At 44.5% G+C, this 26,654-nt stretch overlaps 1 protein-coding gene across 4 annotated transcripts in view; it reads left to right on the forward strand.

The window, feature by feature from the left end:
• The window catches only part of tax1bp1a (Tax1 (human T-cell leukemia virus type I) binding protein 1a), a 43,533-nt gene that overhangs the window by 13,398 nt on the left and 3,481 nt on the right, over positions 1-26,654 (forward strand). For 3 of the 4 annotated variants that reach the window (XM_036953325.1, XM_036953324.1, XM_036953323.1), the window contains exons 6-15: positions 3,834-3,982; positions 5,370-5,460; positions 7,033-7,218; positions 15,451-15,702; positions 15,861-16,037; positions 16,671-16,743; positions 16,815-17,272; positions 18,795-18,881; positions 21,968-22,154; positions 22,460-22,653. In XM_036953325.1, coding sequence (XP_036809220.1) covers positions 3,834-3,982; positions 5,370-5,460; positions 7,033-7,218; positions 15,451-15,702; positions 15,861-16,037; positions 16,671-16,743; positions 16,815-17,272; positions 18,795-18,881; positions 21,968-22,154; positions 22,460-22,653 — 1,854 coding nt within the window. The other variant, XM_036953326.1, reaches the window with a different exon arrangement.

Here is a 26,654-nt window from a genome sequence, read left to right on the forward strand (position 1 = left end):
GGTGAGGGAGGGAGGGAGAGAGACCTGCAGCCTGCTACACACAACCAGGTGAGGGAGGGAGGGAGAGAGACCTGCAGCCTGCTATGCACACACAGCCAGGTGAGGGAGGGAGAGAGAAATACGTAGCACAGGAGACTGTACAGAGCGAGGGAGCAGAAGAGAGAAACCTGAGTGCCAGTTCCTATTCAGTGATCACAGGTTCAAAACATCAACGTTAATGAAGTTTATGAATGATCTGTGTCCATGGTTGAACACACAAAGGAGTGTGTGTGCACTGTGTTTGCACAGTGTGTCATATTTTTTTGTTTGTTTCGTGTGTGTGTGCCTGTCTCTCTGTCCCTTTTTAACGAGCTGACTCACTGGGCCAGGACGCTAACTGGACACGGTCTCCCAGGCATCTGGCATCAGGGCAATGCCATCTCAACCACAGAGTGAACAAATATGACGTCAAGGCCACATACATACACACAGACCACTCCTCCCCCACACACACACTCAATCCCACTGACACACACACTCACAATGCCACCCACTTGTAACTTGTTTTAAAATGCATGTGGAATGAGAGACGGTTGTCTGCATAACCGCCTGGGTGAAGGAAGGCCCTGCCCAGTTTAGGGAGTAACATGACTCAGTCACGCCAATGTACTAGGGGCACTGCTCTCTCTCTCGCCGTCTCGCTCTCTCTTTTTCTCTCTGTTTTTCTCTCTTTCTCACTCTCTCATTTCTCATCTTATTACAACTGCTGAGAGTGACTTCAATTTTGTAATTTATTTGAAGTACCATTTGGTGTTGTTCAGTGAATAAACATTTCCATGTGACTTAACCTGCAACGTAAGATTTAACCCACTGAAACTAGAGGAAATAGGGGGAGGATGAAAGGAGAGAGGAGGGAAGCAGGGAGGATGAGAGGAGGGAAGCAGGGAGGATGAGAGGAGGAAGGAGAGTGGAGGAAATTTAGGGGAGAACGTTGATGATATGGAACCAGTCTCTTACTGCCCCCTGGTGCTTTTTCCTAGTGTGTGTGTGTTTTAGTATCCTTATGGGGACCAGAGGTCCTCACAGGAATATTAAAAAAGGAACATTTGGACAGGTGGGGGCATTTTGTTGATCCCTCACAAGGAAAAAGTATATTTTAGGCTTATGGGTTAGTTAGGTATAGGGTTTGAATTAGGGTTAGGGGTTAGGTATAGGGTTTGGGTTAGGTATAGGGTTGGCTTAGGGGTTAGGTATAGGGTTTGAATTAGGGTTAGGGGTTAGGTATAGGGTTTGAATTAGGGTTAGGGGTTAGGTATAGGGTTTGAATTAGGGTTAGGGGTTAGGTATAGGGTTTGGGTTAGGGGTTAGGTATAGGGTGTGAATTAGGGTTAGGTATAGGGTTAGGTTTAGGGTTTGAATTAGGGTTAGGTATAGGGTTTGAATTAGGGTTAGGAGTTAGGTATAGGGTTTGAATTAGGGTTAGGTATAGGGCTTGGGTTAGGTATATGGTTTGAATTAGGGTTAGGGGTTAGGTATAGGGTTTGAATTAGGGTTAGGGGTTAGGTATAGGGTTTGGCTTAGGGGTTAGGTATAGGGTTTGAATTAGGCTTAGGGGTTAGGTATAGGGTTTGAATTAGGGTTAGGTATAGGGTTTGGCTTAGGGGTTAGGTATAGGGTTTGAATTAGGCTTAGGGGTTAGGTATAGGGTTTGAATTAGGCTTAGGGGTTAGGTATAGGGTTTGAATTAGCCTTAGGGGTTAGGTATAGGGTTTGGATTAGGCTTAGGGGTTAGGTATAGGGTTTGAATTAGGGTTAGGGGTTAGGTATAGGGTTTGGCTTAGGGGTTAGGTATAGGGTTTGAATTAGGGTTAGGGGTTAGGTATAGGGTTTGAATTAGGGTTAGGGGTTAGGTATAGGGTTGGCTTAGGGGTTAGGTATAGGGTTTGAATTAGGCTTAGGGGTTAGGTATAGGGTTTGAATTAGGGTTAGGTATAGGGTTTGAATTAGGGTTAGGGGTTAGGTATAGGGTTTGAATTAGGGTTAGGGGTTAGGTATAGGGTTTGAATTAGGGTTAGGTGTAGGGTTTGAATTAGGGTTAGGGGTTAGGTATAGGGTTTGAATTAGGGTTAGGGGTTAGGTATAGGGTTTGAATTAGGGTTAGGGGTTAGGTATAGGGTTTGAATTAGGGTTAGGGGTTAGGTGTAGGGTTTAAATTAGGGTTAGGGGTTAGGTATAGGGTTTGAATTAGGGTTAGGTGTAGGGTTTGAATTAGGGTTAGGGGTTAGGTATAGGGTTTGAGTTAGGGTTAGGGGTTAGGTATAGGGTTTGAATTAGGATTAAGGGTTAGGTATGGGGTTTGAATTAGGGTTAGGGGTTAGGTATAGGGTTTGAATTAGGGTTAGGTGTAGGGTTTGAATTAGGGTTAGGGGTTAGGTATAGGGTTTGAATTAGGGTTAGGGGTTAGGTATAGGGTTTGAATTAGGGTTAGGGGTTAGGTATAGGGTTTGAATTAGGGTTAGGGGTTAGGTATAGGGTTTGAATTAGGGTTAGGGGTTAGGTATAGGGTTTGAATTAGGGTTAGGTGTAGGGTTTGAATTAGGGTTAGGGGTTAGGTATAGGGTTTGAATTAGGGTTAAGGGTTAGGTGTAGGGTTTGAATTAGGGTTAGGTGTAGGGTTTGAATTAGGGTTAGGGGTTAGGTGTAGGGTTTGAATTAGGGTTAGGGGTTAGGTATAGGGTTTGAATTAGGGTTAGGTGTAGGGTTTGAATTAGGTTTTTGGGAAAATAGGATTTTGAATGGGTATCAATTGTTTGGTCCCCACAAGGATAGTAAAAGGAATGTGTGTGTGGTAGACAGCTTTGAGAGATTTCTGACTTGGTCATTTTATGAAGTACTAAATTGCTGTAAATAAAATGTACATAGATTATTAATGTCAGATTCTTCATTCAACAAGGGTTTCTCTTATGAAATCAGTGGTGTGTGTGTGTGTGTGTGCTCGTTCATTTGTGCAGTACACAAGAACATTTGAGTATATTCACCATAGCCCTTTAGTGCAGCACTGATGAAAATATCCTTTAGCTGGACCATGAAAACGTAAGTACATATTTTGCGGCTGCTAATTTTACGACACCATGTTTTATAAGGTCTTTTGCGCTGCTAAAGTGTCTCCCAAATGGCTGCAGTTGAAATCATACAGTCCTCCAGGGAGCCAGCGGGCTGTACCTGAACTACACATGACATCTGGGTGTGACACTGTGCACGTGTTTCCCAAAACAAATATAAATGTATATACTGCACCTGTATGTTTGATGGATGTGATGTGCCTGTCTGTCTGATGCATAAGTGCGTGTGTGTGCGTGTTGAGTGATGCAGGGGTGTTTATGTAGGCGTGCTGGTCTGTCAGGTGCAGTGTGTTGTGGGTGATTTAATGTCCTCTACTTCTCAACATGTTCCAACAGGGGAGATCACTGGCAGGACCAGGTACAAGATACTGGATAGATAGACTCCAACTGGTTCTCATGGTTGCCTCTTGTTTCAGAACATTGCCAATCGTCATTCGTTATCACACAGCATTTTGATTGAGAGGGTCAAACTCAATACAAAGCCAAGCATTTGCAGCATTTCCCTCCATTTTACTTGATCAGTAAAGGTCATTGATTAGGTTGGAACTCCCCTCATCTCATTGTCTGGGTCTTAGTTGAACACAATTTGAAAGGAAAAGACAAAAAACAGAAAACACTCAGCCTTCCAGGAATTGAGTTTGACACCTCTGGTCTAACAGGACTGACCGACAAGGGCCAGTGATTGAATAACAGTGTGATTGACAGCTGAAGTCGCCTGTGGTGTGGTTGCAGGAGCTGCTACGCTCCTCCCAGGGCCTGTCAGAGGAGAGGGAGGAGGTGAGGAGGAGACTGCAGGAGGCCACAGACCGGGTCAGACAGCTGGAGGAGGACCTACTGGGAGTCACACAGAGAGGGCTGCAGAAAGAGACCGAACTGGACTGGTGAGGAGGAACACACACTGGAAGGATAGGAACTGGACTGGTGAGGAGGAACACACATGCCACACATCAGGGTTTCCATTAGGAAAATGTGGACAGGACATTTGACCGGCAACATTTTAATTTACCGGACATTTGATAAATCTGGAGGACCCATTTCCATTGGGTGTGTAACCTGATTAGGGCGTCCACCCACACTGCTCAGAATGACAGAAATCACATTTGGATTATGGTAATTCATATTAACAGAACATGTTGAGCATGCAACAATGTGTAGTCCTTCATACTGAATTCAGATGCGCATTTTGAAGATGCTCGAATAACTGTCCACATTTACTTTTCCTCAGCCAACAAGAGGAGTAACAAACAGCCAAATCACTAACCTACGCCAATCTACTATCCCCCATAGTAGAAAAGTTGACCTATTCTATTGGTCAGCTTGTCGAGGAATAGCCTATTCCAAACAGACTGGGACAGCTGTGGGAAGATAGAGCCCAAATTCATACAACCAGTAAGCCTAAGCTACATAAAAATTTATTTTTAAATACTTAAAAAGCAATGAGGGCAACAGAACAGAGCGTTTATCTTCAAATGTTGATGAACTATTATTTCTTCACATTATAAAGCTCAGCGATGCGCACAAGGCAGTAGGCTACACGCAAATGTTCTTTCCATAATGCAATTAGCAGAAAACGCCGTTGTCAAAAGGGCAGCGCACATGGGAGTGGTGTAGATCTAATAGGCTGCTTTGAAGCAAGGTAAGACATGCCTCATAATGCATGTTAAAACGTTCAGCTTTCAAACAATTAACTGTGTGTTTTCAAAACGCGTACTGCCTCCAGCTCATTGCGAAGTGGTGTGTGACGCACTGATGAGGCCTGCCATCTGTTGCAGTTTGAGATGCTGCTGCTGCAGATTGTTCAGCTCCAAGGCTCTGTATCTGTGTGCTGTAGGGGTGTGAGAAATAAGATTCATAAGGAATATACAGTAGCCTATGCACGCTGCAATTTAATTACACACAATTATGCAAATGACCCTATAGACCGATAAGCATGGCCAGTCAAATGTATTTCCATCGACTAGTATTTCCACCATTTAAATAAGCTAAAAAACATTATTTCGCAATCTATTTTTTTCTTCTCCCGGCCTGGCACCAATTTTAATTATCAGCTTTTTTCATTTTTTATAGGCCAAGAGCCGGCTATTACCGCCTAGTGGAAAACCTGCCACACACACACACACACACACACACACACACACAAAGGACTATAAGGAAACTAACTGGACTGTTGATGAGAAACACCATAGATACAGTACTATACTCAAATGACATACAGTACAGAAAACTAGAGAGAACATTATTGGTATTAATGCAGTTGTTGTTGTCCAGTCTGAGAGACAGGTTAAAGAAGCTGACAGCAGATAAAGACACTCTGGAGACCCAACTGAAGAATGAGAAGGACGAGAGGGACCTTTACAAGGTGAAATGATACACTGTGTATGCACATGTATCTACAGTTGAAGTCAGAAGTTTCATACACCTTAGCCAAATACATTTAAACTCAGTTTTTCTCAATTCATGACATTTAATCCAAGTAAAAATTCCCTGTCTTAGGTCAGTTAGGATCACCACTTTATTTTAAGAATGTGAAATGTCAGAATAATAGTTGAGAGAATGATATATTTCAGCTTTTATTTCTTTCATCACATTCCCAGTGGGTCAGAAGTTTACATACACTCAATTAGTATTTGGTAGCATTGCCTTTAAATTGTTTTGGGTCCAACGTTTCGGGTCGCCTTCCACACGCTTCCCACAATAAGTTGGGTGAATTTTGGCCCATTCCTCCTGACAGAGCTGGTGTAACTGAGTCAGGTTTGTAGGCCTCCTTGCTTGCACACACTTTTTCAGTTCTGCCCACAAATTTGCTATAGGATTGAGGTCTGGGCTTTTTGATGGCCACTCCAATACCTTGACTTTGTTGTCCTTGAGCCATTTTGCCACAACATTGGAAGTATGCTTGTGGTCATTGTCCATTTGGAAGACCCAATTGTTACCAAGCTTTGACTTCCTGACTGATGCCTTGAGATGTTGCTTCAATATATCCACATAATTTTTCTCCCTCATGATGCCATCTATTTTGTGAAGTGCACCAGTCCCTCCTGCAGCAAAGCATCTCCACAACATGATGCTGCCACGGTTGAGATGGTGGCTGGCTTATTTATGGTGGTTTTGGAACAGTGGCTTCTTCCTTGCTGAGCGGCCTTTCAGGTTATGTCGAAATAGGACTTGTTTTACTGTGGATATAGATACTTTTGTATCTGTTTCCTCCAGCATCTTCACAAGGTCTTTTGCTGCTGTTCTGGGATTGATTTGTACTTTTCGCACCAAACTACGTTCATCTCTAGGAGACAGAATGCATCTCCTTCCTGAGCGGTATGACGCCTGCGTGGTCCCATGGTGTTTATACTTGCGTACTATTGTTTGTACAGATGAACGTGGTACCTTCAGGTGTTTGGAAATTGCTTCCAAGGATGAACCAGACTTGTGGAGGTCTACAAATTTTTTCTGAGGTCTTGGTTGATTTCTTTTGATTTTCCCATGATGTCAAGCAAAGAGGCACTGAGTTTGAAGGTAGGCCTTGAAATACATCCACAGGTACACCCCCAATTGACTCAAATTATGTTAATTCGCCTATCAGAAGCTTCTAAAGCAATGACATCATTTTCTGTAATTTTCCAAGCTGTTTAAAGGCACAGTCAACTTAGTGTATGTAAACACACACTGGAACAGTGAATTATAAGTGAAATAATCTTTCTGTAAACAATTGTTGGAAAAATTACTTATGTCATGCACAAAGTAGATGTCCTTACCGACTTGCCAAAACTATAGTTTGTTAACAAGAAATTTGTGGAGTTGTTGAAAAACGAGTTTTAATGACTCCAACCTAAGTGTATGTAAACATCAGACTTCAACTGTATGTGTGTGTGTGTTCATAATCGTCTTTCTTTGTCTGTGTGTCTATAATGGTCTCTCTGCCTGTGTGTGTGTGTAGGTCCACCTGCGTAGCACGGAGCTAGAGAACACTAAGCTGAGTGCAGAGCTGCAGATGCTGAAGGCTGTGGAGCTCAACAGAGAGGTGACCATCGCTCAGTTCCAGGAAGAACTGGACAGGCTCCGAGCCTGCGTCACTCAGAAAGAATGCCTGGAGAAAGAGCTGCACACACACGCTGTCGACAAGGTGAGGAGGGAGGGGTGTGTGTGTGTTCATATGGGTCTTTCTATAAATTAGGGTAGCAGTGAGCATTTGTTCTAATGGACATCTGTTTGGAGCTGTTACAAAGTCATTAATACATTTAGATATAAAGGGGGAACATAGATACATTCAATATAATTCAGGAGTAGTATCAAAACCTTTTTAGGGAGGGTTGGAGGAGATCTCGGAAGTGTACTGTAACCTCGTAACATTTTCTATCTTCCTATGTTATGGTGTGAAAACAGTTTTCATGGGCCTGGCAGTATCCAGGTGTTCATATTGTCTTGCAGTTCTTCTCTCATACCAGGATATACACAGTATTACGCGTTTATTACCAGAATGCTTGTCTGAAGGAAGAACAGTACTTGCTCTGGAGCAGCATGTGTAGGCTGCACACTGTGTCTGAGTGGAGTGGAGTTGCTAAGGCAACGGACCTGCCTGCTCTGCTTGGAGGAGAAGATGTGCTGAGAGCGGAAAGTAGGGAAAGCAAGAAAATCAAGATAGTGGCAGCTGTACAAACGGCTTTGACTTCTCAATATGATGCCCTGTCACCTTATTAATTCAGCCACTAGCAAATCAAACTTAAGGGTTGCATTAAATGCAGAATTCTGCATTTTTCTCACAGGATAAAAAAATAAAATGCATAACAAATATCTTGCTGCGTTTTGTAAATGCAGATGTAAAATGCTTCTTATTGTAATTTCTGCTTGGCATCAGTCATTTTGTGCTTCAGTTGCACTTCTCCACTCGGATGAGAATTCACCAACGGGCATTCTGTCAGTTAGAGCTTCATGACCAATGTGTAGCTTCTGTTCCCCAGGCATTTTCTATGTGTAGCTACTTTTCCCCAGGAGTTTTCTACGTGTAGCTACTGTTCCCCAGGAGTTTTCTATGTGTAGCTACTTTTCCCCAGGAGTTTTCTACGTGTAGCTACTGTTCCCCAGGAGTTTTCTATGTGTAGCTACTTTTCCCCAGGAGTTTTCTATGTGTAGCTACTTTTCCCCAGGAGTTTTCTATGTGTAGCTACTTTTCCCCAGGAGTTTTCTATGTGTAGCTACTTTTCCCCAGGAGTTTTCTGTGTAGCTACTTTTCCCCAGGAGTTTTCTATGTGTAGCTACTTTTCCCCAGGAGTTTTCTATGTGTAGCTACTTTTCCCCAGGAGTTTTCTATGTGTAGCTACTGTTCCCCAGGAGTTTTCTACGTGTAGCTACTGTTCCCCAGGAGTTTTCTATGTGTAGCTACTTTTCCCCAGGAGTTTTCTACGTGTAGCTACTTTTCCCCAGGAGTTTTCTACGTGTAGCTACTTTTCCCCAGGAGTTTTCTATATGTAGCTACTTTTCCCCAGGAGTTTTCTACGTGTAGCTACTTTTCCCCAGGAGTTTTCTATGTGTAGCTACTTTTCCCCAGGAGTTTTCTACGTGTAGCTACTGTTCCCCAGGAGTTTTCTATGTGTAGCTACTTTTCCCCAGGAGTTTTCTACGTGTAGCTACTTTTCCCCAGGAGTTTTCTATGTGTAGCTACTTTTCCCCAGGAGTTTTCTATGTGTAGCTACTTTTCCCCAGGAGTTTTCTATATGTAGCTACTTTTCCCCAGGAGTTTTCTACGTGTAGCTACTTTTCCCCAGGAGTTTTCTACATGTAGCTACTGTTCCCCAGGAGTTTTCTATGTGTAGCTACTTTTCCCCAGGAGTTTTCTATGTGTAGCTACTTTTCCCCAGGAGTTTTCTATGTGTAGCTACTTTTCCCCAGGAGTTTTCTATGTGTAGCTACTTTTCCCCAGGAGTTTTCTATGTGTAGCTACTTTTCCCCAGGAGTTTTCTATGTGTAGCTACTGTTCCCCAGGAGTTTTCTATGTGTAGCTACTTTTCCCCAGGAGTTTTCTGTGTAGCTACTTTTCCTGAGTACTTTTCTATGTGTAGCTACTTTTCTCCAGTACTTTTCTATGTGTAGCTACTTTTCTCCAGTACTATGCTAGATTAACTTTGTGTAACCAGCATACTTTTCTCTGGTAAAATGCTAGATTAAATTTAAGATAAACATTAGGAAATGTAGATGGATACATTCTTTCTATGATAAACATTAGAAATATGATGGCCATTCATAATTTTTGCAAAACATTGTGAGATAATTGACTTGTGTGGCTGCCAGCCAAATAGCGTTGCATCTGATGAAAATGAATCTATTTTCTGCTGAATGTGTTGTGTTGCACTGAAGTATTTTCTGTGAAGGTTAACTATAGTTGCGCGTCCCTGATCAATCTATTGAAGCAAAAAAACACTGTTGCCTTTTCAATGTGAAGTGTGAGCCCTGTCAACACACAGCTGGACTCACCTGCTCCCGCTTTCTCTCGTTGTGCTATTTACTAACAAACACATGTCTGACTCAACTGTTCTGGGTGAGCTTGGTGAGCTTCATAATGTAAAATAATGTGACAGGTGAAATGAAGAACGCGATCTGCTTTATCAAGTTGACTGCAGGTATTCACTTAAAGTAGCTGCACATATTAAAATGTGTTGAAAAACTTCGAAGAAATAGCTTCAACAGTTTGAAAAAGCATCCAGTGGCTGTTTCCAGATACCCCAGTACACAGTATACAGTGGGGCAAAAAAGTATTTAGTCAGCCACCAATTGTGCAAGTTCTCCCACTTAAAAAGATGAGAGAGGCCTGTAATTTTCATCATAGGTACACTTCAACTATGACAGACAAAATGAGAAAAAAAATCCAGAAAATCCCATTGTAGGATTTTTAATGAATTTATTTGCAAATTATGGTGGAAAATACGTTTTTGGTCAATAACAAAAGTTTGTCTCAATACTTTTCTATATACCCTTTGTTGGCAATGACAGAGGTCAAACGTTTTCTGTAAGTCTTCATAAGGTTTTCACACACTGTTGCTGGTATTTTGGCCCATTCCTCCATGCAGATCTCCTCTAGAGCAGTGATGTTTTGGGGCTGTTGCTGGGCAACACGGACTTTCAACTCCCTCCAAAGATTTTCTATGGGGTTGAGATCTGGAGACTGGCTAGGCCACACCAGGACCTTGAAATGCTTCTTACGAAGCCACTCCCTTGTTGCCTGGGAGGTGTGTTTGGGATCATTGTCATGCTGAAAGAGCCAGCCACGTTTCATCTTCAATGCCCTTGCTGATGGAAGGAGGTTTTCACTTAAAATCTCACGATACATGGCCCCATTCATTCTTTCCTTTACACGGATCAGTCGTCCTGGTCCCTTTGCAGAAAAACAGCCCCAAAGCATGATGTTTCCACCCCCATGCTTCACAGTAGGTATGGTGTTCTTTGGATGCAACTCAGCATTCTTTGTCCTCCAAACACGTCGAGTTGAGTTTTTACCAAAAAGTTATATTTTGGTTTCATCTGACCATATGACATTCTCCCAATCTTTTTCTGGATCATCCAAATGCTCTCTAGCAAACTTCAGACGGGCCTGGACATGTACTGGCTTAAGCAGGGGGACACGTCTGGCACTGCAGGATTTGAGTCCCTGGCGGCGTAGTGTGTTACTGATGGTAGGCTTTGGTCCCAGCTCTCTGCAGGTCATTCACTAGGTCCCCCCGTGTGGTTCTGGGATTCTTGCTCACCGTTCTTGTGATCATTTTGGGGTGAGATCTTGCGTGGAGCCCCAGATCGAGGGAGATTATCAGTGGTCTTGTATGTCTTCCATTTCCTAATAATTGCTCCCACAGTTGATTTCTTCAAACCAAGCTACTTACCTATTGCAGATTCAGTCTTCCCAGCCTGGTGCAGGTCTACAATTTTGTTTCTGGTGTCCTTTGACAGCTCTTTGGTCTTGGCCATAGTGGAGTTTGGAGTGTGACTGTTTGAGGTTGTGGACAGGTGTTTTTTATACTGATAACAAGTTCAAACAGGTGCCAAGTTCTCATTTGCAACTGCGACCTGGCCAATATAAAGCATAGCAGTGTGAACAGACAACACAGAGTTACACATGGAGTAAACAATTAACAAGTCAATAACACAGTAGGAAAAAAAAAGAGAGAGTCTATATACATTGTGTGCAAAAGGCATGAGGAGGTAGGCGAATAATTACAATTTTGCAGATTAACACTGGAGTGATAAATGATCAGATGGTCAAGTACAGGTAGTGATACTGGTGTGCAAAAGAGCAGAAAAGTAAATAAATAAAAACAATATGGGGATGAGGTAGGTAAATTGGGTGGGCTATTTACAGATGGACTATGTACAGCTGCAGCGATCGGTTAGCTGCTCAGATAGCAGATGTTTGAAGTTGGTGAAGGAGATAAAAGTCTCCAACTTCAGCGATTTTTGCAATTCGTTCCAGTCACAGGCAGCAGAGAACTGGAACGAAAGGCGGCCAAATGCAGTGTTGGCTTTAGGGATGATCAGTGAGATACACCTGCTGGAGCGCGTGCTACGGGCGGGTGTTGCCATCGTGACCAGTGAACTGAGATAAGGCGGAGCTTTACCTAGCATGGACTTGTAGATGACCTGGAGCCAGTGGGTCTGGCGACAAATTTTTATTTTATTTTTATTTATTTTTATTTTTATTTCACCTTTATTTAACCAGGTAGGCTAGTTGAGAACAAGTTCTCATTTGCAACTGCGACCTGGCCAAGATAAAGCATAGCAGTATGAGCAGACAACACAGAGTTACACATGGAGTAAACAATTAACAAGTCAATAACACAGTAGAAAACAAAGGGGGAGTCTATATACAATGTGTGCAAAAGGCATGAGGTAGGCGAATAATTACAATTTTGCAGATTAACACTGGAGTGATAAATGATCAGATGGTCATGTACAGGTAGAGAGATATTGGTGTGCAAAAGAGCAGAAAAATAAATAAATAAAAACAGTATGGGGATGAGGTAGGTGAAAATGGGTGGGCTATTTACCAATAGACTATGTACAGCTGCAGCGATCGGTTAGCTGCTCAGATAGCTGATGTTTGAAGTTGGTGAGGGAGATAAAAGTCTCCAACTTCAGCGATTTTTGCAATTCGTTCCAGTCACAGGCAGCAGAGTACTGGAACGAAAGGCGGCCAAATGAGGTGTTGGCTTTAGGGATGATCAGTGAGATACACCTGCTGGAGTGCGTGCTACGGATGGGTGTTGCCATCGTGACCAGTGAGCTGAGATAAGGCGGAGCTTTACCTAGCATGGACTTGTAGATGACCTGGAGCCAGTGGGTCTGGCGACGAATATGTAGCGAGGGCCAGCCGACTAGAGCATACAAGTCGCAGTGGTGGGTGGTATAAGGTGCTTTAGTGACAAAACGGATGGCACTGTGATAGACTGCATCCAGTTTGCTGAGTAGAGTGTTGGAAGCCATTTTGTAGATGACATCGCCGAAGTCGAGGATCGGTAGGATAGTCAGTTTTACTAGGGTAAGCTTGGCGGCATGAGTGAAGGAGGCTTTGTTACGGAATAGAAAGCCGACTCTTGATTTGATTTTTGATTGGAGATGTTTGATATGAGTCTGGAAGGAGAGTTTGCAGTCTAGCCAGACACCTAGGTACTTATAGATGTCCACATATTCTAGGTCGGAACCATCCAGGGTGGTGATGCTAGGCGGGGATGCGGGTGCAGGCAGCGATCGGTTGAAAAGCATGCATTTGGTTTTACTAGCGTTTAAGAGCAGTCGGAGGCCACGGAAGGAGTGTTGTATGGCATTGAAGCTTGTTTGGAGGTTAGATAGCACAGTGTCCAATGACGGGCCGAAAGTATATAGAATGGTGTCGTCTGCGTAGAGGTGGATCAGGGAATCGCCCGCAGCAAGAGCAACATCATTGATGTATACAGAGAAAAGAGTCGGCCCGAGAATTGAACCCTGTGGCACCCCCATAGAGACTGCCAGAGGACCGGACAGCATGCCCTCCGATTTGACACACTGAACTCTGTCTGCAAAGTAATTGGTGAACCAGGCAAGGCAGTCATCCGAAAAACCGAGGCTACTGAGTCTGCCGATAAGAATATGGTGATTGACAGAGTCGAAAGCCTTGGCAAGGTCGATGAAGACGGCTGAACAGTACTGTCTTTTATCAATGGCGGTTATGATATCGTTTAGTACCTTGAGTGTGGCTGAGGTGCACCCGTGACCGGCTCGGAAACCAGATTGCACAGCGGAGAAGGTACAGTGGGATTCGAGATGGTCAGTGACCTGTTTGTTGACTTGGCTTTCGAAGACCTTAGATAGGCAGGGCAGGATGGATATAGGTCTGTAACAGTTTGGGTCCAGGGTGTCTCCCCCTTTGAAGAGGGGGATAACTGCGGCAGCTTTCCAATATGTAGCGAGGGCCAGCCGACTAGAGGATACAGGTCGCAGTGGTGGGTGGTATAAGGTGCTTTAGTAACAAAACGGATGGCACTGTGATAAACTGCATCCAGTTTGCTGAGTAGAGTATTGGAAGCTATTTTGTAGATGACATTGCCGAAGTCGAGGATCGGTAGGATAGTCAGTTTTACTATGGTAAATTTGGCGGCGTGAGTGAAGGAGGCTTTGTTGCGGGAATACAAAAAAGATAATCAAGGACAATAACCACCCAAGCCACTGCCTGTTCACCCCGCTATCATCCAGAAGGGGAGGTCAGTACAGATGCATCAAAGCTGGGACAGAGAGATCGATAAACAGCTTCTATCTCATCGCCATCAGATTGTTAAACAGCCATCACTAGAACAGGGAGGCTGCTGCCTACCTACAGACTTGATATCATTGGCCACTTTAATAAACAGAACACTAGTCACTTTAATAATGCCACTTTAAGAATGTTTACATTTCTCACATTACTCATCTCATGTATATACTGTATCCTACACTATCTATTGGGGCGGCAGGCAGCCTAGTAGTCATCTCATGTATATACTGTATCCTACACTATCTATTGGGGCGGCAGGTAGCCTAGTAGTCATCTCATGTATATACTGTATCCTACACTATCTATTGGGGCGGCAGGTAGCCTAGTAGTCATCTCATGTATATACTGTATCCTACACTATCTATTGGGGCGGCAGGTAGCCTAGTAGTTAGAGCGTTGGGCCAGTAACCGAAAGGTTACTAGATCGAATACCCGAGCTGACACTGTAAAAATCTGTCATTCTGCCCCTGAACAAGGCAGTTAACCCACTGTTCCTAGGCTGTCATTGTAAATAAGAATTTGTTCTTAACTGACTTGCCTAGTTAAATAAAGATAAAATAAAATACAAATTGCATCTTAGCTGCTCTGTCACTGCTCATTCATACATTTTTATATTTCTATATTCTTAACCCATTCATTTACTAGATTGTGTTTCCCATCTCACCTTCTTATCAATGGGTTTTTGAGAAGGGTGTCAGGAATTTAGGAAATGCAATTTAGATTCTCCTCTTGTTTCCTCCATTCCTCACCTCCCTCTCAAAGCACATTGGGGGAGAGGAGGGAAGGTTCCTCCCCTCGGGCTCCAATGCACTTTCAAGGAGTGGAGGAAACAAGGACAGAGGAAGCAAGAATGTGATGTCTAATTTTCACACACACACACCATTAAAACTTTACAGATTTATAATAATTTCATTATTGGTTATTATTTTTATTATTATTATTGTCAATGATTTTGTTGACAGAACCAATTGTATTATATTATTGTATTAAATGATCATATAAACTATTACAAAATATAGAAATGCTGTTTATCTTTTGCTGTTTAGCATGGGTATAAATGATAAGAGAAGTTGACTAAAGCACTAACAGACATGCAGTGTCCATGTTTCATGGGACATTTTTGAATGACATGTAGATGTTTTGTTGTTGCTCGAGTTAAGGTCTCATTCAAATCAAATGTATTTATATAGCCCTTTGTACATCAGCTGATATCTCAAAGTGCTGTACAGAAACCCGGCCTAAAACCCCAAACAGCAAGCAATGCAGGTGTAGAAGCACGGTGGCTAGGAAAAACTCCCTAGAAAGGCTAGAACCTAGGAAGAAACCTAGAGAGGAACCAGGCTATGTGGGGTGGCCAGTCCTCATTGTGCCTACCTAGACTCTTATTCCTGTAACTACACGTGAAGCTGCAAGAAAATCATATTTAAATGTATATCAAACCATTTAGAAATGTTGACCCTGACCCTTTTATTTAGAAAAGAAAGACACACATGTAAGCTAAGATAGCCCTTCTGAGGTAGCAGTTACTGTGTGTCAGGCCTCGCAGCACCTGTGTGTATTAACCTGTCTGCCCCTCCCTCTCTCCAGGCTGAGATGGGTCGTCTGAGGGAGAAGCTTCGCCAGGCCGAGGAGCAGCTCCAGGCGTCTCGCCAGCAGGCCGCCATGTTGGTGTCAGAGCTCCGCGACTCAGCGAGTGCCCGCGACCGCACCATGACCGAGCTGTACCGCGCCCGCCTGGAGGTCGACGCCCTCCGCGCCAGCCTGGCCGATGCCCAGGCCGAGTGCCGGCGAATGGAGACGCAGCTGGACCGCATGAGGACCACCTCCCAACAGGAAGTGGTAAGGAGACCATAGATATCCACAGATGGATCTTTCTTAGTTTTTAAGAATAGAAATGTAAGAGTACAACTGCTGTGTGCTGTAGACAAATTTAGTAACAGAATTCCAATATTGAATGATTTATTTGTGCTGAACTACTCCCCCTCCCTCTTTCTCAGGGTGTGGGGACCTCCAGTGAGGGGGGATGTGTGGTGTCTGAGGCGGAGGCTGAGCTACAGAGAGAAGTGGAGGAGCTGAAGCTGCGTCTCCACATGGCCGCTGAGCACTACAAGGAGAAGTACAGGGAGTGTCAGCGACTCCGCAGGCAGGTGGCCAAGCTCAGCGAGGCCCAGGGGGTGAGTCTGTCTGTCTGCAGTACTGTAATACACCACACCATAGCGCCATCTAGTGGCACACACCCAAGGCCACTGACAGGTTGCTTCCTTATTTAGTCCACTACTTTTGACCAGTGCCCATACATATATGTTCCCTATGGAGTGCACTACTTTTGACCAGGGCCCATACGGCTCTCTTCCCTATATAGTGCACTACTTTTGACCAGGGCCCATACATATATGTTCCCTATGTAGTGCACTACTTTTGACCAGGGCCCATACATATATGTTCCCTATGTAGTGCACTACTTTTGACCAGGGCCCATACGGCTCTCTTCCCTATATAGTGCACTACTTTTGACCAGGACCCATACGGCTCTCTTTCCTATATAGTGCACTACTTTTGACCAGGGCCCATACGGCTCTCTTCCCTATATAGTGCACTACATTTCATAAGGGCCCTTAGGGCTCTGGTCAAAAGTAGGGAATGTTAGTGAATAGGGTGCCATTTCATAAGCAGCAAAGCGGTCTCCTATGTCCCCAGCCTGATTCAGTAACAGAAACATTATATCTAATGACTGAGAGTTTATCATTGGGGTACATCTCAATGGTCTGAAATGGCTTCCTCAACTTATTTCCCCTTTATGTCTGTAGGAGTCAAAAAGAAATGCTGCTACTGAGACGACACAGGAGCCACTGACACCCAGTCCAGAGTCACCTACAGCAGGTACTGACCACACACACACACACACACTTTTCTCTTTAATACTAAGTCCTCTAACTTCTTTGTGTTTGCAGGCAATCTGGCTGCAGCTGTGCTGAGAGGAGACACTGAGAGGCCTGCTGTCCCTAACCGCAGTTACAAAGACAGGGAACACACATACACCAATACATTCTCAGGCATGGAAACCATGAGAGTAGGGGAGAAGGAGTGGAAGGGGAGAAATGGGGACGAGAGGGAAGTGAGTGGAGGAGAGGAAGGGAAAGAAGAGGGGAGTGTGGAAGAGGAGAGGAAGAAGGACAGGAGTGTAGGAGGTGAGTTCATGAGCATGAAGATGGAGAGTTGGGTGGAGGTGGAGAATGAGAGGAGGAGTGCTGAAGAGGTGGATGAGAGGAGGAGTGTGGAGGAGGTAGAGAAAGAGCAGACTCGTTCGGTGGAGGAGGAGCTGGCGAGGATGGAGGAGAAGTGGGCGGAGCAGTGTGCTATCAACGAAACGCTCAAACAGAGACTGGCCAATGAGGAGGAGCGATTCAGGGTGAGTCATCCACACACGCACACACACGATCATGCTCACATTTAACCACATTTGTACACACACATGGACGCACACATTCTGGCACACAAACACACCCAGTCTCTTTGCCAGGTTGATAAGGTTGTGTCTAGGTCCGCCCTGTGAGGTTAGCTTGGTTGTTACTCTTTAACCGTTCATCACCATGGTCCTCTACACTGAATGTGTGTGTTTCTCACGATTAAGTGTGTACTTCTCGCTCAGTGAGGGTGTGTGTGTTTCAGTTTCAATGCACAAGTACAGTAAAATGCCTTCCTTTCTAGCTCTGTGTGTGTGCTTGATCTCTGGGAGGGAGTGTGTGCTTGATCTCTGGGAGGGAGTGTGTGCTTGATCTCTGGGAGTGAGTGTGTGCTTGATCTCTGGGAGTGAGTGTGTGCTTGATCTCTGGGAGTGAGTGTGTGCTTGATCTCTGGGAGTGAGTGTGTGCTTGATCTCTGGGAGTGAGTGAGTGTGTTTATCTGTGCAGTAAATAGTAGTCTCTCTCTCGATAATGTCTCCAGATAGAGATAAATACACACAGTTATAACCCCAAGCCCCAGACACACAGATACTCATGCTTTATAGCTGTTTACATCACACACACACACTGGGGAGGAGAGGAGGGCGAAGGGAAGAGGGGAGGATATACGAGGAGTTAAGAGGAGATGACAGAAAAGAGGAGGAGAGGAATGGAGAGAATTGCACTATTGCAGCCCCCTTCACCAAGAACAAGGGAGAGAAAGAGAAATGGAGGAGGAGGGAAATGGATACATACTGTAGAAAGAGATAATGGGGAAAAGACAGACGAGGGAGGGTTGGAGGGAGAGTCGGAGGGAGGGAGGGAGTTGGAGGGAGAGTCGGCGGGAGAGAGAGGGAGGGAGTGAAGGAGAGTCGGAGGGCGGGAAGGAGAGAGGGAGGGAAGGAGAGTCGGGGGAGGGAGAGTCGGAGGGAGGGAGAGTCGGAGGGAGGGGGAGTTGGAGGGAGGGAGAGTCGGCGGGAGAGAGAGGGAGGGAGTGAAGGAAAGTCGGAGAGAAGGAGGGAAGGAGAGTCGGGGGAGGGAGAGTCGGAGGGAGGGGGGGAGGGAGAGTCGGAGGGAGGGAGGGAGAGTTGGCGGGAGAGAGAGGGAGGGAGTGAAGGAAAGTCGGAGAGAGGGAGGGAAGGAGAGTCGGGGGAGGAAGAGTCGGGAGGAGCTGAAGAGGGGGGAGGGAGGGGGAGAGTCGGGGAGATAGTGGGAAGAGAGTCAGTTGGAGAGAGGGGGAGTCGGAGAGAGTCAGGCAGAGTAGCTGCCTTTGTAGTTGTTTGAGAAGAGCCCAGACACACAGCCATGTAAACTTTGCTTGATTTATATTTACCCCAGTGCACTAGACTAGGTTATGTCTGGGATGGTATATACATGATGACTTACAATGGGTTCTTAAAGGATAAATCTGTAAGTTCTCTGTTCCTTGTGGCCAATGGGTACAGTGTTTGTCTGATGTTTGTCTGATGGTCTGTTTCCTCTGTGTAGATACAGATGGCAGAGAGGGCCATAGAGGTGACAGAGCTGAAGGAGAGTCTGGCTCTGGCCCTCAGAGAGAAGGACCAACTCAAGGAGGTACTATGAACATTCATACAGCTGTCATAGCATAAGACCTCAGGAAATACACAGTTTACACAGCTGTTAAAACATCAGGACACTGGACCTATGAGCTGTCATATGTTTGAGATGGTATAAAATGCTTTCATAGAGCTACTGCTGAAGCCTGCAAGTGTTTAGCTGTTATATGCCTACCAAAGCACTGGATACCCCAACATAGCTTCCTCCCTCTGCCCCAATTTCTAGATTCAACTAATGATACACCCATCCCTGTACTGTACTGCCGTAGTAGACTAACCATTAAATGGTGGAAATGCCAGCCTTCGTGTCTGTTTCACCCCGCGGTCACCCTCGTTTAAATGTTAAACCGGATAGCCCTGCACTAATGAAGTCATCAAGAGAGGGAGGAAGAAAAAGGTGGGAAGGAGAAAGAAAGGGAAGGGGGGGAGCACATTCAGCAAGCATGCGAGAGCTATGTGGGCTGGTGTTTGACACCTCTCACAGTAAGACTAGATCATTCTAGCAGTTGACTTCAGATAGAACTGCAGGTAGAACTGTTTGGTTTTCTATGATAGAAAACCCTGAAGTTGCTCCTAATCGTACATAAGCTCCAATGGATCATTTTAGATCTAGGAGAGGTGTCCAGGTATAGGAAAGGGTATTTCAGATCTAGGAGAGGTGTCTAGGTATAGGAAAGGGTATTTCAGATCTAGGAGAGGTGTCTAGGTATAGGAAAGGGTATTTCAGATCTAGCAGAGGTGTCTAGGTATAGGAAAGGGAATTTCAGATCTAGCAGAGGTGTCTAGGTATAGGAAAGGGTATTTCAGATATAGGAGAGGTGTCTAGGTATAGGAAAGGGTATTTCAGACGGGGCATAGATGTGACATCCTGTGGTACTTAGTCCAGGGCCATGGATATTTATACAATGGGTGGGTCTAATCCTGGATGCTGATTGGTTAAAAGCATGTTCCAGCCATTGTGCATTTCAGACTACCACTGGCTATGATAGCGAAATGCCTGTTGACTGTTCCATCTGGAAAGTCACTGCACGTCCCGGCCAGGCATCAACCTGATCTCCACTGTAAAAAGCAGCTAGACCTCCCGTTGCTTTTGGCTAGCACTTGGTTTACAGCAGCTGAGATTTGTAGGAACCTTGCTGTCTGTCTCTCCGACATTTGCAACATTATTACAACATTGAAATGTGATATCCACTGTCCCGTCGAGAATGAACGTGTCGGGACGAGACAGACGGCTTTCCTCTGCCAGTGGAAGTCATGAATTCGCAACATTTGTATGGATATATGCAAAGAAATGTCAATAGACAAACTGGTAAAACAAATGCAGCTGGTTTGCTGTCTTTTCAGCTTCAGTTTGAAGTGATTGTGTTAGCTGTGTAGTCGGCTATCTACCAAGGAGGAAAAGCCTGCATAGCAACCATTTTTTGTTTGGAATGGCAACGATGCCAATCGAACCAACTACCAGATGGCTTGGGTAACAACCTCAGGACTATATCCTCGTGGAAGGATGAGTAACTGAATTAAAAGTTTTTAATGAAAATATGTCAATCATTATTTTAATATGATGGTAACCATTGTATAAAAGTGATAATGCCCTCAAAGCCTTGGTTTGGAGGATATATTCAAATCAAATCAAATGTATTTATAAAGCCCTTCGTACATCAGCTGATATCTTAAAGTGCTGTACAGAAACCCAGCCTAAAACCACAAACAGCAAGCAAGGCAGGTGTAGAAGCACGGTGGCTAGGAAAAACTCCCTAGAAAGGCCAAAACCTAGGAAGAAACCTAGAGAGGAACCAGGCTATGAGGGGTGGCCAGTCCTCTTCTGTCTGTGCCGGGTGGAGATTATAACAGAACATGGCCAAGATGTTCAAATGTTCATAAATGACTAGCATGGTCAAATAATAATAATCACAGGCAGAACAGTTGAAACTGGAGCAGCAGCACGGCCAGGTGGACTGGGGACAGCAAGGAGTCATCATGCCAGGTAGTCCTGAGGCATGGTCCTAGGGCTCAGGTCCTCCGAGAGAGAGAAAGAAAGAGAGAAAGGGAGAATTAGAGACAGCATACTTAAATTCACACAGGACACCGGATAAGACAGGAGAAGTACTCCAGATATGACAAACTGAACCTAGCCCCCCGACACATAAACTACTGCAGCATAAATACTGGAGGCTGAGACAGGAGGGGTCGGGAGACACTCTGGCCCCATCCGATGATACCCCCGGACAGGGCCAAACAGGAAGGATATAACCCCACCCACTTTGCCAAAGCACAGCCCCCACACCACTAGAGGGATGTCTTCAACCACCAACTTACCATCCTGAGACAAGGCCGAGTATAGCCCACAAAGATCTCTGCTACGGCACAACCCAAGGAGGGGCGCCAACCCAGACAGGAAGATCACATCAGTGACTCAACCCACTCAAGTGAAGCACCCCTCCTAGGGACGGCATGAAAGAGCACCAGTAAGCCAGTGACTCAGCCCCTGTAATAGGGTTAGAGGCAGAGAATCCCAGTGGAAAGAGGGGAACCGGCCAGGCAGAGACAGCAAGGGGCGGTTCGTTGCTCCAGAGCCTTTCCGTTCACCTTCACACTCCTGGGCCAGACTACACTCAATCATATGACCCACTGAAGAGATGAGTCTTCAGTAAAGACTTAAAAGGTTGAGACCGAGTTTGCGTCTCTCACATGGGTAGGCAGACCATTCCATAAAAATGGAGCTCAAACTATTGGCACAGTTTGCTGGCCCAAGACAACACCCATGCCAATATATCCTCCAAACCACAGCTTCTGTGGCATTATCACTTAAATACATAGCTACAGTTATACATACAGACATGCATTTTCTGTATATCTAAGATTGTGGCCCAGCCTAAAGGGACATTTCACTCATAAATGTAAGTTTGTCAAATATTTTCAGACTTTAAAAGTAGAGTAATGTCAAGCTGAAACCACGCCCCATTGCATTGGTTTTGTTTATCCAGCTGTATGAATGAAAAGGATTTCCTGGTTTTATTCGCTGCTGATATTTGTTTCAAATTATTGAAGTTGTTCTCAGTGGCAGTCTCCTTGTCCCCGTGCCAGGAGCTGCATCAGTGTCAGGACCGACAGAGGGAGCAGGAGGCTGAGGGTCAAGGGTCAGAGGTCAAACAGCCTGTGTTGCTACGCTACCCCCTGCCCTACCCCCAGGACCCCTCCCCACCCCCCCTGGTACCCCAGAGACCTGCAGAATTGCAGTACGGGAACCCCTACTCCACCGACAACACTCGAGGTGAAACCCTCTGCCCCCATCTATCTGTCTGTCTCTTTGGCTGTCATTTCAACAGGCATCTCTACATCACTCTAGCTATCTATAATCTACAATATCTGTGTTTGTCTGTCTTACTGTCTCTCTCGATCTCCCCTTCTCTTCTCGCTGTATCTTCTCTCACTGTCAACCTGTTACATTCTCCTCCTCCCATAGGTCTGTTGAACCCCAGCCACATCTCCCTCTCTCCCAGCTAAAGAGACATCGATCCTGCTCGTTTTCAGTGGTGACACCTCCTGTTTTCTGTGTGGCTGTTGTGTTTTCTCCAGACGGGGCAGACGGTGCCCTGTCCCCTGAGCAGATGCCCCGCCCCCCTCCCGAGGCCCCTGGTGCATGCGCCCCTCCGGCCACCCCCCCGACCCCTGGTGCAGGCTGGGAGAGAGAGGTGGTCTGCATCCAGCCCTCCTCGCGAAGCATGAGCCCCCCCGACGGACTGGAGCACCCCCCCGAGGAGCCACGCAACGTGAGTTCATACACACACACTCTGCTAAGTTCTGTAACCTAGTCCTCTTTTATTGCTGTTTTTGTATGTCCGTTTCTGTCCTCCACTGCCAATCCTTTTTCCACGTACACTGAGTAAACCAAACATTAGGAACACCTTCCTAATATTCAATTGCACCCCCCCTTTTGCCCTCAGAACAGCCTCAATTCATCAGGGCATGGACTTTGTCGAAAGCCCATGCCATTTTGACTCCAATGCTTCCCACAGTTGGCTGGATGTCTTTTTGGCGGTGGATCATTCTTGATACACGTGGGAAACTGTTGAGCGTGAAAAACCCAGCAGCATTGCCGTTCTTGACACAAAATGGTGTCCCTGGCACCTACTACCATACCTCGTTCAAAGGCACTTACATTTTTGAATGGCACACAATCCTTAACAATCCTTCTTTAACCTGTCTCCTCCCCTTCATCTACACTGATTTGAAGTGAATTTAACAGCAGAGTTCATAGCTTTCACCTGGATACACCTGGTCAGTCTGTCATGGAAAGAACAGGTGTTCTTAATGTTTTGTAAAGCATTTACTTTAGCTTGTTCTCTTGTATCCCACGTTCTATTTCTGCCTCTTCTCTCTATCCCTCTCCTCTGTCCCATCTTTACCATATTTCTTTCCTTTCCAAGTCCCCTGTTTTTACCCTCTAACCATTTCATTATATTCTTTATCTTCTTCTTATCTGTCTTCTTCTCTTACACCCTCCGTCTCTTCCTCTCTCTCTCCCTGCTGTTTCTCCTTCGTTCCCATATATACACATTTCACACCAATACCCTTTTTTTGCCAACTATAACATCGCGGCAACATTTTTCCGCCTTTTCTTTATATCTGAAAAGTGTTGCTGGTATCAAAGCCTAAACTTTTATTTCCGCGAACCGACCTAGTGATGACTGCGGTGAAGTGCTACCTACGGCTTGATATGAAATGTAGCCGTAATGCTGAGGCAGAATTGGCACGCACTGCACTCTGAAGTTCTTGATGGTCGATAGGTAGCGACTATCCTCCTGGCAGTTCTTAACTTTGCAATGCATGTGACTTCACCCATCACATACATACTGTTTTCTTAACCTGTAGTGACACCCCACCCCATCCCGGGACCGTTGTCATCATCTGACACTAATCAGCATAACGCAACGGACATAAATCTTCCTAGAAAATATTCCTATTCATGAAAATCACAAGTGAAATATATTGGAACACAGCTTAGCCTTTTGTTAATCACCCTGTCATCTCAGATTTATATGAGAAAATATGCTTTACAGCCAAAGCTAGACAAGCATTTGTGTAAGTTTATCATAGACTAGCATAGCATTATGCCTTGCTAGCAGCAGGTAACTTGGTCATGGAAATCAGAAAAGCAATCAAATTAAATAGTTTACCTTTGATGAACTTCGGATGTTTTCACTCACGAGACTCCCAGGTAGACAGCCAAAGTTAATTTTTTCCCAAAGTATTATTTTTGTAGGCGAAATAGCTCCGTTTGTTCTTCACGTTTGGCTGAGAAATCGCCCGAAATTGCGGTCACCACAAAGCAGAAAAATATTCCAAATTAGCTCCATAATATCGACAGAAACATGGCAAATGTTGTTTAGAATCCATCCTTGAGTTGTTTTTCTAATATCTATTCGATAATATATCCGTTGGGACAATTCGTTTTTCACTAGGACCGATTGGAATAATGGCTACCTCTGTATTTTACGCGAGAATCTCTCTCGGAGCCACCATGTGACCATGTGACCACTTACGCAATGTGGCCGCCTATGGCTATTCTTCAACAGAAATGCGTAAAACTACGTCACAATGCTGTAGACACCTTGGGGAATACGTAAGCGTAAGCTCGTTGATGGTACATTCACAGCTCAATAGGGACGCATTGGAACGCAGCGCTTTCAAAACATGAGTCACTTCCGGATTGGATTTTTCTCAGGCTTTCGCCTGCAACATCAGTTCTGTTATACTCACAGACAATATTTTTACAGTTTTGGAAACGTTATAGTGTTTTCTATCCAAAGCTGTCAATTATATGCATATTCTAGCATCTTTTCCTGACAAAATATCCCGTTTAAAACGGGAACGTTTTTTTTCCAAAAATGAAAATACTGCCCCCTAACACCAAGAGGTTTAAAGCCAGGGTCTTCCCAAACTCGGCCCTGGGGCCTCCCTTGGTCCACGTTTCGTTTTTTGCCCTAGCATTACACAGCTGATTCACATGATCAAATCTTGATGATGAATTCATTATTTAAATCAGCTGTGTAATGCTAGGTCAAAAAACGAAACGTGCACTCCTTGGGGTCCCCAGGACCGAGTTTGGGAAACACTGTCTCAACCACAAAAAATGTGTATTCTTTTCACTGAATCTCCGATTGGATATTGGTTAGGCTACAATTATGCTCTGGTAATGTTAGCTAAGTTGAGGTGAGTGCTGCTCATGATCATCTTGTCTAGTTGGCTCATTATTAAACACTGATCAGAACGTTTTGACAGCATGTTATATAGTTTAACAAGTGGATTATTTTGCTCTTCACTCTGAAATCTCTGACTTCAGTGCGTTCAAAACAACTGGGAACTCTGAAATCTCTGACTTTAGTGCGTTCAAAACAACTGAGAACTCTGAAATCTCTGACTTCAGTGCGTTCAAAACAACTGGGAACTCTGAAATCTCTGACTTCAGTGCGTTCAAAACAACTGGGAACTCTGAAATCTCTGACTTCAGTGCGTTCAAAACAACTGGGAACTCTGAAATCTCTGACTTCAGTGCGTTCAAAACAACTGGGAACTCTGAAATCTCTGACTTCAGTGCGTTCAAAACAACTGGGAACTCTGAAATCTCTGACTTCAGTGCGTTCAAAACAACTGGGAACTCTGAAATCTCTGACTTCAGTGCGTTCAAAACAACTGAGAACTCTGAAATCTCTGACTTCAGTGCGTTCAAAACAACTGGGAACTCTGAAATCTCTGACTTCAGTGCGTTCAAAACAACTGGGAACTCTGAAATCTCTGACTTCAGTGCGTTCAAAACAACTGGGAACTCTGAAATCTCTGACTTCAGTGCGTTCAAAACAACTGGGAACTCTGAAATCTCTGACTTCAGTGCGTTCAAAACAACTGGGAACTCTGAAATCTCTGACTTCAGTGCGTTCAAAACAACTGGGAACTCTGAAATCTCTGACTTCAGTGCGTTCAAAACAACTGGGAACTCTGAAATCTCTGACTTCAGTGCGTTCAAAACAACTGGGAACTCTGAAATCTCTGACTTCAGTGCGTTCAAAACAACTGAGAACTCTGAAATCTCTGACTTCAGTGCGTTCAAAACAACTGAGAACTCAGGGGAAAAACTTGCTCCGACTGGGGAAAAATCCATTTGAACGGTCATCCAACTCCAGAACGAGTGCCTCTTTCTAGAGCTTTGACTTTCCAACCTGAAGATCACTGGCGTCATGATTTGACTACAGTTGTTTTGAACGTGGCATTAGTAGACTAGGCTTATTCCCAACCTGTGACTTGACTCATCAATGTGACTTTCTTTCCCTGAATATCTGTCTGTATAGAAACCAATTAAAAGGGAAGTTGACCCATTTTTATATGTGGCCTTACTCTTTCTGTGCTTGTAGTTGATCCCCCAAACAGGATTTTATATATACATATATATATATATATATATATATATATATTGTTGTGTTACAGAGAAAATTGGTTGTCACACTTTGCTGAGACATCACTTGCCATTGACTACAATGCACTATGAACATGTGTCTAAAGTATGAAATGCTCCAAAAAACTCCCAACAAACTCATATAACATCACAATCTCATTCTGGATAATGTCTCTACACAAAAAACGAAACAAATATTTAACAAAACGGTTTGGGTGATCAACTACAATGAAATATCACGTTTACATAAGTATTCAGACCCTTTAATCAGTACTTTGGCCTTTAAGCACGTTTGGCAACGATTACAGCCTCGAGTCTTCT

Source organism: Oncorhynchus mykiss, chromosome 18, assembly GCF_013265735.2.
Source record: "Oncorhynchus mykiss isolate Arlee chromosome 18, USDA_OmykA_1.1, whole genome shotgun sequence".
NCBI classification, from domain to species: Eukaryota; Metazoa; Chordata; class Actinopteri; order Salmoniformes; family Salmonidae; genus Oncorhynchus; species Oncorhynchus mykiss.